The following is a 16367-nucleotide window of genomic DNA, read 5'->3' on the forward strand; positions in this document are numbered from 1 at the left end:
TCCTGTCCCTGCAGAGACCCAGTTAGCACCTTATGGCACAATTCAAAATACTCCAGGCAGAGACAGACCTTCGGAAATATTTGCTCCTTACAAAACAGCTGTGTTCCTGACGTTTGCCCACGCCTCGATGCCTCTGACTGGGGGGTTCAACTAACAAGAGGGAAAGCGAATTTAGGCAGGCACCTCTCAGGATCACAGGAATACACTTCCCAGAGAGGTCAGTGTGCAGAGGTTAACGGACAGGGAAGCAGAACCGCTACTCAGACAGGTTAAAGGGGTCTTTGAAGGTTGGTCTCGAATCCTAAGTCTATTTATAAAACTGCAATGACATGCACTCCACGTTCTAGTCAACTTAAAAACGGGAAACATTAAAATAAAGGGGGGGAAAAAAAAGGGAAATATCTGCAAACTAGGCAGTGCCCTTGGTGGCTGTGACCACTCAGCGCCACTGATGCAAATTCTGCAGCCTCCTGACTTTTGTTGAAAATCATTTGATGCTGTTTTGCAGGCTGCTGTTTGACAGCTTTGGTCAGCTGTTAAAAAGGGCCAGAATCTCAGCACTTCCCTAAGATGAGTTCTTCTGCCCTCAAACTGTAAACAGGCCAAGCACATTCTTTAAGGAAAAAATTGTCTATATTGAAAAAACAGCTGCTGAGTGTCTGATGAACTTGGTGTTCGTGTACAGAATTGTATTCAGGCAGTCTTTCCTTCTATGAGAGATGGATGTCTTCAATCCGTATCAGTATCGGTGCATTTTATTTTCTCATTTTTTTGTCTTTTTGCCCTTTCTAGGGCCGATCCTGCAGCATATGGAGGTTCCCAGGCTAGGGGTCGAATCGGAGCTACAGCCACCGGCCTACACCACAGCCACAGCAACTTGGGATCCAAGCCACGTCTGCGACCTACACCACAGCTCACGGCAACGCCAGATCCTTAACCCACTGAGAGAGGCCAGGGATCGAACCCGCCACCTCATAGTTCCTAATCGGATTCGTCAACCACTGAGCCACGAAGGGAACTCCTATCGGTGCATTTTAATTGCTTGTTGATCACAGCTGTGTGGATAGCCAAAGGGTTTACATTTGAGAACTGAGAACCATTTAATGTCAATGTGCAGCATTCACTGTAAAACCTGAAGATAAATAAATTTGACATACTCATGAAGAAATGAGACTAATTTACTTTTTATTATCAAATTAGGATTCTCTCTCAGAATAAACAGATCAAAATCTCCCATACGCCAGGGTAATTTGAAAGTACCAACAACCTCTGATGTACCCTAAGAGGCAAGTCGGTTTAACAAAATGTACAGAGCGTATGGACACCAGGGCAGGCAACTTCTTTAGGGTGGTCAGGGTCCACTGTAAAAATTCCAAAGCTGCCGCCCAAATCATCCAATCACAGAGCCACTGGCCTTTAACCAGCTCGCCCAACGAGCCAAGTGGCATTCGTTTGGGTCAAAGGCTAGGCTATAAATTGTACAGTAATTTTAAGCATTTTCCCCCCATTTATTAAATACATAAGTAGCAAATATTCCATCTCCAGAAGCCATTCTCCAAATTTAGACACTGTCGTGAACTGTATCCTTTATTTTGCTCAAGTCCAGTTCAACAACACTGGAAAATTAAGCAAGTGGTATCCACATTCACTGCCTTTATAAAAGCAGAGTTACGCTCTCTTTTGCAGATTCTCCTGTCTAGGCAGCCTTAAAATCTCTGCAAGAAAGAGATTAAAACAATGAATTAGGGATGGCTAAAGTTTCAGGGTTGGCCCTACCCTGAAAATGTGAGGCAAATTGTCCCCAGATCACGCACTGGGCAACGCCAGCTTCAAGGATAAACGTCAATGCTCCCCCAATCTGATCCTCAATTTCCTTTTTCCTTCGTCTGCCCTCCCTCCTCCTTGTTCCTATTCTTTCGCTCAAATTAGACTCTTCACGCTCTGGTGGACAGTCTTCAGTAGCTGCAGCCAATAAAAATATAATGCAAGCCACCCATGCCATTTTAAACTGAGGAGCAGCCGTATTGAAAAAGTAGAAATGGGTGAAATTTAAATAACATATTTTATTTAATATGACATACCTAAAATATTCAATTCAATATGTAACCGTTAAATTGTTCATGAGCTATTTTACATTGTTTTGTTGATCCAAAGTCTTCGAGATCTGACGTGTACATCTCGGTTTGGACCAGCCCCATTTCAGGCGCTCCTGTGCACGTGCGGCCCGCGACTACGGCATCAAACAGCAAAGTCTGAACAACTAACTAGTATGTCTCCAGGGCCAGGCAACCTGGGCTGCATACCCAGCTTCAGCCCTGAAGAGTGCTATGACCTTGAGCGATTCAGCTCATCTCTTGCACCGCAGCGTCCTCTTTAGCAGAATGGAGTTAATAACTGAATGGACCTCGCACTGTTGTTGGTGACACCTGTAAAGCACTAGGGACAGTGCTTGGCACACACACCCTTCATGCTGTTCAAGGATCACCCTCCACACACAGCATCCTCAGTCCTCCTCCTTACCCTTGGCTTCCACCCACCCCATCTTTGTCAAGGAGAATGCGCACCACCCCCCCCATCTGCTCCAAATCCAACCGCACCTTGGGGACTCAAATTCCTTACGGAGTTTTCTTGTGTCCACCAGGGACCTTTCCCTCTTGTGAAACCAGAGCATTTGGTTATATTTTTCTTTCAGAACTTAATTAGAAACTGCCCTGGGTCACTCATTGCATTGTTACCTTGCTTATCACAAAGGCACACCTTGTCAACACCATGAACCACTAAGCCTTGGAGGGCACGGACCACGTATGCTGTGCGTGTGTCAACTCTTACACACACATATATAAGTACCTTCGAGAACACCATGAATACTTAATAAATATGTATATCCCTTTAGGATATAAGGTCTTTGAAAATGACTTTCTTACCCAAACTCTTCCCCATGTAGCCCTATAAGAGCAGCAAGATTTAGTTTAACATTATTAAATACAGTGAACAAATGAGTTACTGATTCTAAACCTTTTGCCTTTCCACAAATATTCAAAATTAAACTTTATGAACTTGATATACAGACTATACACCAGATCAAAACCATCTCTTTAGCATAAGCTTTCTATGTTAAATTTTAAATATATACATTTTATAATTCTCTATTCCATTCCATTTTAACTAGTAAAAAGAAATAATTAAAAAGCAATTCTTAGCTTTAGTTTTGCATAAGAATAGGAAAAACAGAGTATTATTGTTCTAATTCAAGTCTAAGTGGCAGAACTTGATTATGTAAAAAAAGATCCTCTAGAAATGTAGTTCAAAATATCTGGCCTGATGTGGATTCATGGATCTTTTTTTTTTTTTTTAAATTATTATTATTATTTTTTTTTTTTTTTTGTCTTTTTGCTATTTCTTGGGCTGCTCCCTCGGCATATGGAGGTTCCCAGGCTAGGGGTCAAATCGGAGCTGTAGCCACTAGTCTACGCCAGAGTCACAGCAACGCGGGATCCGAGCCGTGTCTGCAACCTACACCACAGCTCACGGCAACGCCAGATCGTTAACCCACTAAGCAAGGGCAGGGACCGAACCCGCAACCTCATGGTTCCTAGTCGGATTCGTTAACCACTGCGTCACGACGGGAACTCCGGATTCATGGATCTTTATATTCCATACACACACAAAATGTATATTTCAACATTTCAAAACAACACATGTATCGTAACTTTAAAAATAATTACAAAGGACACTGAGTTCCCAAATAAACACATCATTTTGAAGGCAAAAAAAAAGAAAGAATAAGAATATCCATACCACTCTTGAATTGTGTCTGTGCACTATTATGCAAATATTCCTTTTCCCAATAGTGAATAAAGTAGGTTATACTAAAATCAGCTAAAGATAGCAAATTTATCACCTATAGGAGACAGCTAGGAACAGATCCTGAGAAGGCTTCCTTAGTCTTGTTACTTTAGTGCTATGACTCATCTGCCAGATGCTGCTCCTAAAGCAGTTATTTTACAACAATTTTACATCGGGACCGCAGGAACTATAGGCAAGGTAGTTCAAAGGCTTGTTTTGTTTTGTTTTCCAAAGGCTCATGTTTTAATTGGGATTTCCCACCTCATTTCCTGCACAACCTACTGGAAAAAAAAAATGGCATTTCCAAGTACGAGACATTTCTGTTTAGTTCTGAATTTTAATTTGGGGGGGAGCAGCAAACCTTTCCTGAGGGGTGAGCTTCCTTTAGTCTACTCTTTTCACATTTTTAGCCATTTTCCCTTAAAATTCACAAAAAAATCAAGGATGGCATTGAGGATTCAATTCACGTCATTCAAGAAGTTCGCCAGCTTAGATTATTTTGTTAGCTTACCTCATTTGCTGACATTACCCTTCCCTCTTATTTCGTACCTCCCCTTGCCTTATACTTGCTCTCCACAGAAACAAAGCCCATCTCCAACCAACCAATATGTACAGAAAGAAACAAAAAAGAGCAAGAGTAAGTTGCAAGTCATGGTAACAAAAAAACCAACTGCCTCCTCATTGATTAATACCTTGACTTTTCAATTCTTAACTTCTTTGAATTTAGAGAAGCATTCAAAGGCTTTCCTTAATGGTCTACACGGTGACTCTCCTGGGACCAGGATCCTTAAAACCATCACCCAGGAAGACTATTTTCAAGTGCCCAGAATGATTGGCCACATAAATATAAACCCTTGGTCTTATCCTTACCAAGTTAAATGTTTTTGCCTGAATGAATAAAACCACTGACTTTAAAATATAAAATGTAACCACAACTCCTGCTGGAGAGAATTTTTTTCCTGAGAGATTAGATCATACTAGTATAAAAAAAACTGTTCAGCTCCACACTTGATAAATGATACAGTCATTGAAACCTTCAAACTATAGAGAAAACACTGTAATCCTATCTTCAAAAAAAATTTAGGTGACCTTTTTAGGGATATTTCCAATGAATGAATTTCTCTACCAATAAAAGCTTAAATAAGAAATTCAACTTCGGCTTTCCATAGCTCTATTTACTTCAAAATATACATTATTTTGATTTGCTTCTAAACAGTCTGTCCTCATAAACCAAGTGTTGGTTTTGATTTAACAAGAACCTGAAGCTAGAAAGGGAACTGAATTCTAAAAGTGTGCAATTAATTTGACAGTATTTGCTTTTTCCAATATGAGCATGTCAAGATCAAAAACTGAATGAGAAACTGAAATCATTAAATGCTAGAAAAAAAGAAAACTTAATTTAATCTCCATGGTCTAACAAAAAATCTTATTAGCACTGAAGCAAATTCATTTCCATTCTTCTAAGACAAGAAAAAAATCAGAGACAATATACTTATTTCTATAAAGAACATAAACCTCTAGAATCTATGATCTGTAAATAAATCAGGCGGTGGAACAAATTTTAGTTGACTCTTCTTGGCCAAGACACAGAAAGCATCACACAGCAATACAAAGCAAAAAATGCCTAAAGAATAGAGAAGCTTCTTCTTAATTTCCTATGACTCAATTATTAATCTTTTTCTATTTCTAGGGAAATAGAAGATGGGAATATAAATTTCGTATTAGCATCTTCCTTTCAGCGCCTAAAGATATGCAGCAATCTAAATGAGGAGGAGGCTACTCCATCTTCAAAAAGCAAGAGTTCATTTCTAATTCCAAACACCATGATCGAATCAGACTAGAGCTATAAAGTCTCTTCCAGTTCTAGAATTCTAATGACTCCTGTTGTCAAATAAGTGGCCTCCCATATCACATAGAAAGAATGTTCTGATAGTCAGTGCACAAATGACAGAACTGAAAATATCTTTTAGCAGAAACAGAGTGCATCCTCCTCTCCTAAAACATTTATAAAAATAAACATGTTTCCTTTGCTCCCAAACCTGAGAAATCTTTAGACTCATCTTAACAAGTCTATAAACTTGAAGAACCTGAGTATATCCTATTCTTTCTACTCATTTAACTTGTCAAAGGGAATCATTAAGAGCAGTGCTATATTTGGTGTATTAGACAGAACTTATTATCTTTTATAATTGTTTCCTACAATTCATAACTGTGGTATTGACTTATTCTATCCAGAGCAGCAGAAAACAATGTAAGGAAAGTAAACGAGGGTGGAGTATGTAAATACTGCTCCCTACAGCTAATTTCTGCATAAAGCCAATTCAGTGTCTTCCTCAGTTAATATTCAATTACTGTCCCGTGAGAAAACTTTCCTTATAGTTAGGCTAAATGCTTGCAAGACCAGCTTCATCTTGTGATTGGTTGCTGCATTTTTTAAAAAAAATACAGATAAAGTCTGATAGTAATCTTAGCATCACACAAGAATCATTTTCTATTTATCAGAAGAGCAAAAACCAAAGAAACTGATAACAGAGGGGGATGACAAGTATGTGTGTAAATGGGCACTTCAGTGTTTCATGGACAGAAATGCATCCAGCCAATTTTTAGAGAAACAAGAATGGGCAACTGTGATCAACCATTAAAAAACATGCATTTCTATTATCCAGCAATTCCAATCCCAGAAATTTACATACAGGAATATTAGCATCATATGTAAAGCATGTATAAGGATGCCTACGGGAGCATTCTCTTACAGCAAAAATCTTGTAAATAATCTAAATGTTCACTGGTGGAGGAATGGTTAACTAAAACCTGGCAGAGTCTTCACTGGATACTGTGGACATCAGAGAAAACGCTATAGAGTTGTCCGTACAGACTTGAAAAGATGCTGACATTAAACAATTAAAGAAGGTCTGGGAGTTCCCGTTGTGGTGCAGCGGAAACAAATCTGACTAGGAACCATGAGGTTGCGGGTTCAATCCCTGGCCTTGCTCAGTGGGTTAAGGATCTGGTGTTGCCGTGGTGTAGGTCGAAGACGCGACTCGGATCTGTCGTTGCTGTGGTGTAGGCCAGTGACCACAGCTCCAATTCAACCCCTAGCCTGGGAACCTCCATATGCCATGGGTGCGGCCCTAAAAAAAAAAACAAAATAAAATCAAGAAGGTCCAGAACATACATTTTACAAAAACAAGGCCATAAGATAAAACTTTAAATAGATAAACAAAACACCCAAGCAGCATGTGTGTTTGCTGCCTAAGAAGAAAAGTCTGGAAGATTCTCATGAAGATAGCACTTTATAACAGAACTTTCTGTAATGATTTCAGCCTTCTGTATCTGTGCTGTTCAATTAGGTAGCCCGGAGGTAGGTACATGGGCCATTGAAATGTAACTAGTGTGAATGAGGAACTCAGTTTTTATTTTTACTTAATTTATACTTAAATTTAAATAGCCACATGTGGCTAGTGGCTACCATACTAGACAGGATAAAACTAAAGTTTTAACATCTAGCAGGTGGGATATGAGTAGCCAGAAGGTAGCCTTTATATCTGATCTTACGTAGTTTTTAAAAGGGGGGCAGCAATGTGTTAATGGGTGATTCTCTCACTCTCTCTCTCGCTCTCTCTCTCTAGAGCTGAGGTTCTCTCTTCTAAGGAATTTCTATGTGAGAATTAGGCTCACATGACAAAGGAAAGTGATCTGTGTTCAAGGGACAGTTTCTGGCCTTCTTTTCAAAGGAGGGATACGGCATGGCAGACACCTAAGAGTTTCAAGGATTCCTTCTCATGAGCAAAGTTCCTTTGGGGTCTCAAGAGTTCCCAGTGAGATCAGCAGAGCAGTCATTCAAAAATACTTGCTGTCTTATGGTCCCAGGATTGTCACTGTGTAGACCATTAAATAACATCTGAAGAACACCAATCTAAGGAAAAGACTGCCTCCCCTTCGGGGAGGTACTGCAAAGGCCACCTAACTGGTTATTCGATTTCCACTTCAACCCACCACTCCTATTCAGTCTCTTCTCCGCTGACCAAGAAATATCTCTAAAATACTAACCTGGTCATCCTATTTCTCAGCTCAAATTCCTTTCGTAGACGGCCACTAGTGTTTCAAGCAAGTTTCAAACTCCATCAGCGTCACTCCTGCCTCTGTCCTGTCCTCACTCCTGAAGGTCCTGCTGTGGCCTTGGATGAACGGCTCCTAAATGGTCACCAACCTCTAACTCTGAACTACCCAACGAACCCTTTCCACAGCCACCACATACATCGCCGTGCAGCTCAAATGTCGAAAAGCCATACTTTTGCTTAAAGCCATCAATGGCCACCCTCCGCCTCTAGCAAAGACTCCCAGTAAACTGCAAATGGGTTACGGGTGAGACAGACAAGGACCCTCTCAGCTCCCAGGACAGCCACATAGCGACTGGGGCTACTGCAGTCTCCCACAGGTCACTTCAGTGCCACCATGAGCAGCTTTCTTTTTTTTTTATGACCTTTAATCTTTATTACATACTAATTGATATTTATACTTACTATATTAAAAAAACACATTAAAATCATCTTGAGCATTTTAGGGGCACAGTTCCGTGAAGTACATTCACACTGTTGTGAAACCCATCTCTAGAACCTTTCCGTCTTGCAAATCTGAAACCAACACTTGTGAAACAAGACCCCTGCTGTCCCGAGCTCCTAGTAACCACAATTCATGCTTGTTTCCATGAATTGAACTACTTCAGATACTTCATGTCAATGCAAGCACGCATGTATCTTCTGGTGAGTGGGTAGTATTTCACATAGCGGGACGTCTTCGTGGGCGTTCACGTGTACCATGTGATAGGATCGCCTTCTTTTTAATGGCTGACTTAAAAATTCCACCATCTGTATGTACCGCATTTTGTTTATCCATTCATCTGTCCATGGACATTTATTTGGGTTGCATTCACCCCCTGGCTGTTGTGAATACTCCCTCAATGACTGTGGGTGTGCAAATATCTCTTCAAGACACTGTTTTCAATTCTTTTGGATATATACCCTGAAGAGGGATTGTTCAATCATTGAGTAGTTCTGTTTTTGTTTTTGTTTTTGGAGGAATCACCATACTGTTTTCCGCAACAGTTGTGCCATTTCAATACTACCAACAGCATAGAGAGTTCCAGTTTCCGCATATCTTTGCTGACACTGTGGTTTTTCATTTGCATTTCTCATGACTAGTGAAATTAAGTATCTTTTCATATGCTTAGTAACCCTTTCTGTAATATCTTATAAAAATGTCTATTCCAAGTCCTCTGCTCGATTTTAACTTGGAAGTTTTTTGCTGTTGTTGGCCTGTGGGAGCTCTTTATATACTGGAGGATACTAATCCTTTATCAGATGTATGATTTGCAAATATCCTCTCCCATTCCATAGGCTACCTTTTCACTCTGTTGACTGCATCCTTTGATTCACAAAAGTCTTAAAGTTTGTCAATTTTTTGCTTTTGTTGCTTGTATTTCTGGTGTTAAATCAAAAAACTCACCACCAAGTCCAATGTTATGAAATTTTACCCCTGTGTTTTCTTCTAAGAGTTTTATAGTTTTAGGTCTTATACTTAGATCTTTAACCCATTTTGAGTTAATTTTTGTATGTGGTGTAAGATAGAGGTCCAGCTTCATTCCCTTGTATTTGCATGTGCAGTTTTCCCTACACCATTTGCTGAAAAGACTGTCCTTTCCCCACTGAGTGGTCTTGACACTCTTGTCAAAGATCATCTGATCTTATTCACAATGGTTTATTTCTGGACTCTCTATTCCACTATTCTACTTGTTTGCCTTTATGCCAGTACCACACTTTTTTGATTACTGTAGCTTTGTAATATGTTTTCAAATTAGGAAGTATACGTCCTCCAACTTTTTCATTTTTCAAAAGTGTTTTCACTATTCAGGGCCTATGTCTCAATTTTTTATGCATGCTACAACGGAAAAAAAAATAAAAGGCTGGGAATGACAGCCCTACAGGAGAATGGCTTCAAACTTTTTGATTATATACACCCGAAAAGTTTTTCGGTAATATGGATCCCATGTACAAAAAGGTAATTTCTGATATACTATAAACATAAGATAAAGTTATATCATCCTTTTAAATTTATTCAGTGGCTTCTAAATACTAACAGGAAAAAAATGCCCACAAATAGGATGATCTTCTCTAAGAAAAATTTTGAGTCCTTTTTTCTCCTTGAATTCTTATTTCCATTCCATTTCCTCCACAGAATGCTATTCTAATGTAATACAGATCTGTATCATCTGTCCAAAAATTTCTCTGCAAAAAGAGATAAGAATCAAGGAAAAAAGTTTTCCCGGGATCAAAGGCTCTAAATATTAAAAGTTTTCTTACCTGACTTCTTGCAATTATTAGAAGCAGAAAACAATACACATTATCATAAAACATAAATATCAAAAATTATTTGGAAATCCCTTGTTGAGGTGGATAGGAGAGTTTACAATGTCTTGCAGCAGGGGTGGAGGGCAGTTAAACACCTTGGAGCAACTTCCTGTAATAACTCTGAATGTGTGAGAGGTCAGCCTTTGTTTATAAAGAGGGAGAAGGTAGAGTAGCAAAGTAGGCACTTACATAGGCGTATCTGGAAACTGACATTGCCATTTCTTGGGCCGCTCCCGCGGCATATGGAGGTTCCCAGGCTAGGGGTCGAATCGGAGCTGCAGCCGTCAGCCGACCACAGAACCACAGCAACGCGGGATCCAAGCCGCGTCTGCGACCTACACCACAGCTAACGGCAACGCCGGATCCTTAACCCACTGAGCGAGGCTAGGGATTAAACCCACAACCTCATGGTTCCTAGTCGGATTCGTTAACCACTGCGCCACGACGGGAACTCCTCTAACACCCCTTTTACATACAGACTTCCTTTACTGGCTGAAAGCTCCCTGACTAGAGGAATCTATGTTATTTACCTTTTAAGACTACTCTGTGCTTACACAGAGGAAGTGTTCAATAGACATGAGCGGAATAAAGGAATTAAAGACTGCTCAGGTGTCAATTTCCACACAGACAAAAATTTATCTAAGATCCTCTTCCAATTTTAAACAGCTAACAAAATCAAACTCTATAGATTTCCTGAAATTCCTATAAATGTTCTTTCAGATTACTTCTCTCTCCCCAGTATGATCACAAACAAGAGAAAGAATTTTCATTAGGTATTAAAAAGATAGGTATTTTATACCATTTATAAGAAATATCCCACCACGCAAAGTGAGTCCATGATTTTAGGTTATCCTAAAAAGCACACTTTTCCCAGTGGTTGGAGTAAAACATAACTTGAATTGGTGACACGAAGGCAACTCCCTGTGTGCTCTATCTCCTATCTTTCTGATAAAAGAGGCAAGAAGGAAAGCTCCTCTGTTTCTTCAGCATGTCAACAGAAAATTATTTTGCTGTTAGGGAAATTAAGAGATCCACAGTATTATAATACCTACAATACTTCCGAATACTCAGACTCTCCCTCTCTGTACATTTTTTTTTTTGCCTAAATTAATTATAAATATCAGCTCTAGTTTAGAAATCCATGCGCACTGGAAATTATGTCACTTTAGGTTGGATGGGGACCCAAACTACTATTTAAAATTCCAAAGTATGAGACCAAATTTTATGTCTAAAATAGGTAACCCTTGATTGAGGAGCAGCAATTATTGATATTTATCACTAGTGTAAACGGTGGGAAACAGTAGGGTCCAAGATCTCTTTTAAAGCAAAACAAGATCATCTCACTTCATCATGGCAATAAAAACTAACAAAGTCACACTGTTATTCTCTGATAATTCAAATATAAAAGAGAGCAGTACAGAGTTTTCATCGCCCATGCATCACTGTGTCTGCGGCAGCGCTCCACATTAAAATGAAAACAATTATTAAACCAACCAAGTCTTCAAGATGATCACTTGCCTGGGACAAAGCATGACAAGTAACTGAGGTTTCTTTCTTATTTTTGTTTTTGTTCTGCATATCCTCTAGGGAGGAGCTGGGATAAGAAAACTATGTAAGCTAAATACAATGAAATATCATGATTTCTTCTTCCCGATGAAGCAATCATCTATAACACTGATCAACAAAGCGAAGGAAAATGCAAAGCCAAACACCATCATCATTTCGCTTTTACTCTGAACATTTTCACCCTCACAAAAGTTTAGGTGCAGGTTTTCTTAATGAAGCGCTCCGTACAAAACCTGCTGTTTTGTAAAAGACGGCCCAGAGATCACTGAAATCCACAGCTCAAGACATTCCAAGAATGCCATGTAAACTACCTGTAATAGGATAAGCGATTTTCCTAATTTTCATTTCGAAATGAAAGAACCATTTTAACTGTAAAATACAGATTTGGCAAGAAGAGGCTCACTGCTTAGGAGGCTCTTCTACTTGATCTGCTGGTAGCCACGGTCAACACCAACATTCACACACCTAAGAATTTTATTTAAAAGCGTAATAAATTAAATCCTATTTGCAAACCCATGAATCTAGATGTCTAGATTATATTCCCAACTGCCTGGTCCAAGGTCATAGTCTAAGGCGCCTCTTCCCTGTCTGACCTTGGACAAGTATTTCATCTGCATGTGTCTAAATTTCAGCATCTACTACTGTGTCATACAATAGGGTAGCCACTAGCCACATGTGACTATTTAAACTTAAATTACAGTTAAGTAAAATTAAAAATTCAGTTCTTCAGCAGCAGTTCTTCAACTAGCACATTTTGACAGCTAGTTGTGGCTAAAGACTACGTGTTGGACAGTGTAGGCTTGGTGATGAAAATAAACAAGATGAAATGACGGTGTGCCACAAATGAGATCGAGGCGGCGGGGTGACCATCTCAGATGGTTAGAAAACGTCGAGATGCTGAGACATAAATGACCCAATGCAGCGAGCATGCAGAGCTGTGCACAGAACAGCCAAGGAGGCAAGAGCAAAGCCAAAGATCTCAGGCGCAAATGGCCTTGGCTGGTTTAGGAGCCAGAAAACGTGTTTTTGAAGCATGAGAAATAAGGGAAGAAGGGGATGAGGTGTAAGAAGAGAAGTGGCAAGAAGCAGGGCCTCAAGTGCCTCGTAAGCCCTGTGACAACTTCGGATTTAAAAAAAAACAAGTGCAATCGAAAGCCATAGAAGGTTATAGAGAATTGTTATGATTAAATTGACTTTAAAAGTTCACTCTGACTGCTTTTGGGAACTGATTATAAGAAACAAAGAACAGGAGTTCCCACTGTGGCTCAGCGGGTTAAGAACCCGGCACTGACTCTGTGAGGATACAGGTTTGATCCCTGGCCTTGCTCAGTGGGTTAAGGATCCGGCATTGCCGTGAGCTGTGGTGTAGATTGAAGACACAACTCAGATCCGATGTGGCTGTGGCTGTGGTGTAGGCCGGCGGCTGCAGCTTCAACTCAACCCCTAGCCTGGGAACTTCCATATGCTACAGGTGCGTCAAGGAAAGGAAAGGGAAAAGAAACGAAACGAAACCAAGAGTAGAAGCAGGATGATTTGTAATATGAGCAGGGTGCCACGGCCCAGGTGAGAGAGGACGGTGGCTGGACCAGGGGAGGGGCCGTGGGCTAGAGAAAATGTGTTCTTTTCTCTACACCTCCTGCCTACAGCCCTATGTCCACGATCCTTCACAACCTGCCTCCTTGAAATGGGCATTTTTTCAGTCCGCATATCCTGTAAATGCGCCCTCTGCCTCCACACCTTCCCTGACGCCAGGACAGCCCTCCCGTCCCAGTCGCCTCCACCTTCCCCAAACCAAGGAGCCTGTTTCCATCTTCTGCTGCATTTGCAAGTGCTGCCATTCCCCGCATCCAATTTGCTCTCACTCCTGGGGCATTACTCTCACCTGCTTTTCCTTTCTTTCTGTTGCTCTTCCTCAGTCCTCTTCCATCAACCACTCTTTGACGCTTCAACTTCGATGCTCCTCTAAGGCCACATGTTGGGTCCCAAATTCATTTCAAGGGTTGCATACATAACCCTTGAGGCTGACCGATACTATTTTGCTGGTAACTCCCAAATGAACACCTCTTTCCCCGGAATCATTATTAAGTTTTGGATCTTTTTAATTGGACTCACTGCATACATTCACAATTGCACAAACTGCAGACGTTTAAGATGCAAAACATCCAAAACCTACCTCCTTCATTCTCAACCCTTGCCCAAGCCAAAGGCATCCTCAAGTGCTCTCACTCACCAGCCCCAGATCTCTGGTAGGTCCTGCAGATTCTCCCTCCCAGCATCTCTCTAAGCTGGCTCCTGCTCTCAAGCTCCGCTGAAGCTATTTTAGTTTACGCCCGCCCACCTGACTTTTACATGGATTATTGGAATCACCTCCCAACCAATTTCCCTGTTTCTTATCTCTCCTCCACACAGCTGCCAAAGCACTTGACAGGGTGATTCAACTGTGCTGATTAAGCACAAATCTGACCTGCTCAACGTCTTTCGGAAGCATCCCACTCCTGCAAGGCTTCCCATGATCAAGCTCCTTGCTACCTTTACAGCTCATCTTCCCTCCCCTCTCTTTTCCTGGCATCCTCTTTCTCAGTCATTCCGCCTGCCTGAGCTCTCTAAATATCATGCCATTTCAGGCCTTCCTTCCTTTGCTCAGCAAACGCCGCTGCTTCTCCCTGTTCATCTAATTCCTACTTCAATGGCTTCTAGGGAGGCTTAAGTACCACCACTTAAAGTATCCCTAGTGCCATCTGTGCATCTCAATCACACTGTACTGTACAAGCTCACGCACTTGTCTCCGTCAACCATAAGGGCCGAGACAACAGAGTCTATCAACCTTATTTGATTTGCAGCACTGCTGACTGGCACACAGGAAATACTCCTAAACAGGTCTGATTTGATGCCTTCTAAATTTAAAAAAGGAAAGGAGCTTATGTAGTGGAACTTTTATCACCCTTCCAGTAGAGCACAAAGTAACAGCACTCTACTACAAAGCCAAATGTGCTTCGGACAAATGGCTTTTACTACAAAGCCACGTGAATGGAAATACAAAGAAATCAAACAGAAAACACACACCCTTTTCAACAGCAGAAATGTACGAAGTTCTTTAGAACCACGCAACCGCTAATAAACCAGACTTGCGCTTTTATACTACGTGGGCAAGTCGCACTGTTTGATGATAATAACAGGTTGGAAAGCTTCTCATCTCAAGAAAGCAAATTATTAACGTCTCATGGCCACGCTACTGTAATTTCAGGCCCGATGTGGGTTCCCACCTCCTGACAGGTCCGTGTCCTTACGTAGGAGACGCCTACGCATCACCTTAGGAGTCCCTCACCTGTCAATCACTCGTTCTCTAAATCTGAACCGGAGGAAAGCTGACGGAAGAAGGCAGAGTGCGGGCGATGGTAAACACTTTGGGAAAGGGCGGCAGCGGAAGGCCACGGTCCCAGGCAAGGACGAGCGCGGAGGGTGAGGCAAAGCCAGGCCAGAGCGCTGACAGCTGGCGAGGAACCGGGAGGAAGACGCGACCTCGGAGCTGGGCGCCGGGGCTGGAGCCACGCGAGGCGGAGGAGACACGCGGGAGAGCGGGGGTGGGGAGAGCGCTCGGCCGGGACCAGAGGAGGCGAGACGCAGGGTCCGGCCAGAGGGCGGGGCGGTTCCGGCGCGAGGCCGACGGCGCCGACGCAGGCAGCGCGGACGCGGCCCCAGGGCGAGGAGGGCAGGGGATCCGCGAGGGGAGCTAGGAGCCGGGGGCCGGAGTCGCGCAGTTGGGGGGAGACTGGACCCCGCGATCAGGGCGTGCGGGGGCGGCGGGGGCACTTACTGGGGTCCCTCTTCAAGGCGCCGCTGGGGGTCTCCTCCCGCAGATGAGGGAAGAGGAAGTCCCGGGCGGCCTGGAGGTCCTGGAAGTAGCAGAACTGGACGATGGAGCAGGCCATGGCTCCGGGGACCCCCGATCGGGCATCCAGCTGGCCTCGCCACCCCCTGCCCCCGCCACCCCGCGGCCACCGCCGCCGCCGCCGCCGCCTCCGCGGAGCCGGGAAAGCAGGAGCCGCGCGGGGGCGGGGACACCAGGCCGGAAGCCGTCAGCGCCCGCGGGGCCGCCGTCCGAGCGCTGCGCATGCGCGGGCGGCCCGCGTGACGTGACCGACGGCGGCGTCGACGTGGAGGATGGGGCTGGTTCTGGTCCCAGTCCTGCGGCTGCACCGGGGGATGAAACGTCTTCTTTCTTGTGGCTTTTAGCCAGAGATGATCTAATTGGACGCCGGCCCTCGAGTCATTTAACCAGTCTCCTGGACCTGCCACAATTGGCAGGATCCTGATGGTTGAGCGGATAGTCCCTGTTAAGCCTGCGGCAGGCCAGTTGAGGACGGTATCATGCAAGTATCTGAGTTTGAAAGATATTTCTTCTGGCCATCAGCCCCATCAAGGCTACTTTAAATGCCCTGCCTATAAATTCTCATCGTTCTACGTACGCCTAATATAATGCGTGTTGTGCTGAATTATATTTAGGTTTTCGGCATCCACTTGCTTTTACATTCATTCATTCATGCATTC

At 42.7% G+C, this 16367-nt stretch overlaps 1 protein-coding gene across 6 annotated transcripts in view; it reads right to left on the reverse strand.

The window, feature by feature from the left end:
- RAB3GAP2 (RAB3 GTPase activating non-catalytic protein subunit 2) overlaps positions 1–15887 on the reverse strand; it is a 95567-nt gene extending 79680 nt beyond the window's left edge. For 2 of the 6 annotated variants that reach the window (XR_002336186.2, XM_003130506.6), the window contains exon 1: positions 15634–15887. Coding sequence is in view for 1 of the 6 variants with exons in the window: in XM_003130506.6 (XP_003130554.3) it covers positions 15634–15748 (115 nt within the window). In the remaining 5 variants the exon portion in view is untranslated. Of the gene's footprint in view, positions 1–13701 lie in introns of all 6 variants that reach the window. The other 4 variants (XM_084979146.1, XM_084979145.1, XM_021064324.2 and 1 more) reach the window with 4 other exon arrangements.
- Positions 15888–16367: the final 480 nt, after the last annotated feature.

The sequence above is a fragment of the Sus scrofa genome, chromosome 10 (genome assembly GCF_054392235.1).
Source record: "Sus scrofa isolate SSC_HxYL_T2T_F1_AM1 chromosome 10, Sscrofa_HxYL_maternal_Yorkshire_Landrace_v2.0, whole genome shotgun sequence".
NCBI lineage: Eukaryota > Metazoa > Chordata > Mammalia > Artiodactyla > Suidae > Sus > Sus scrofa.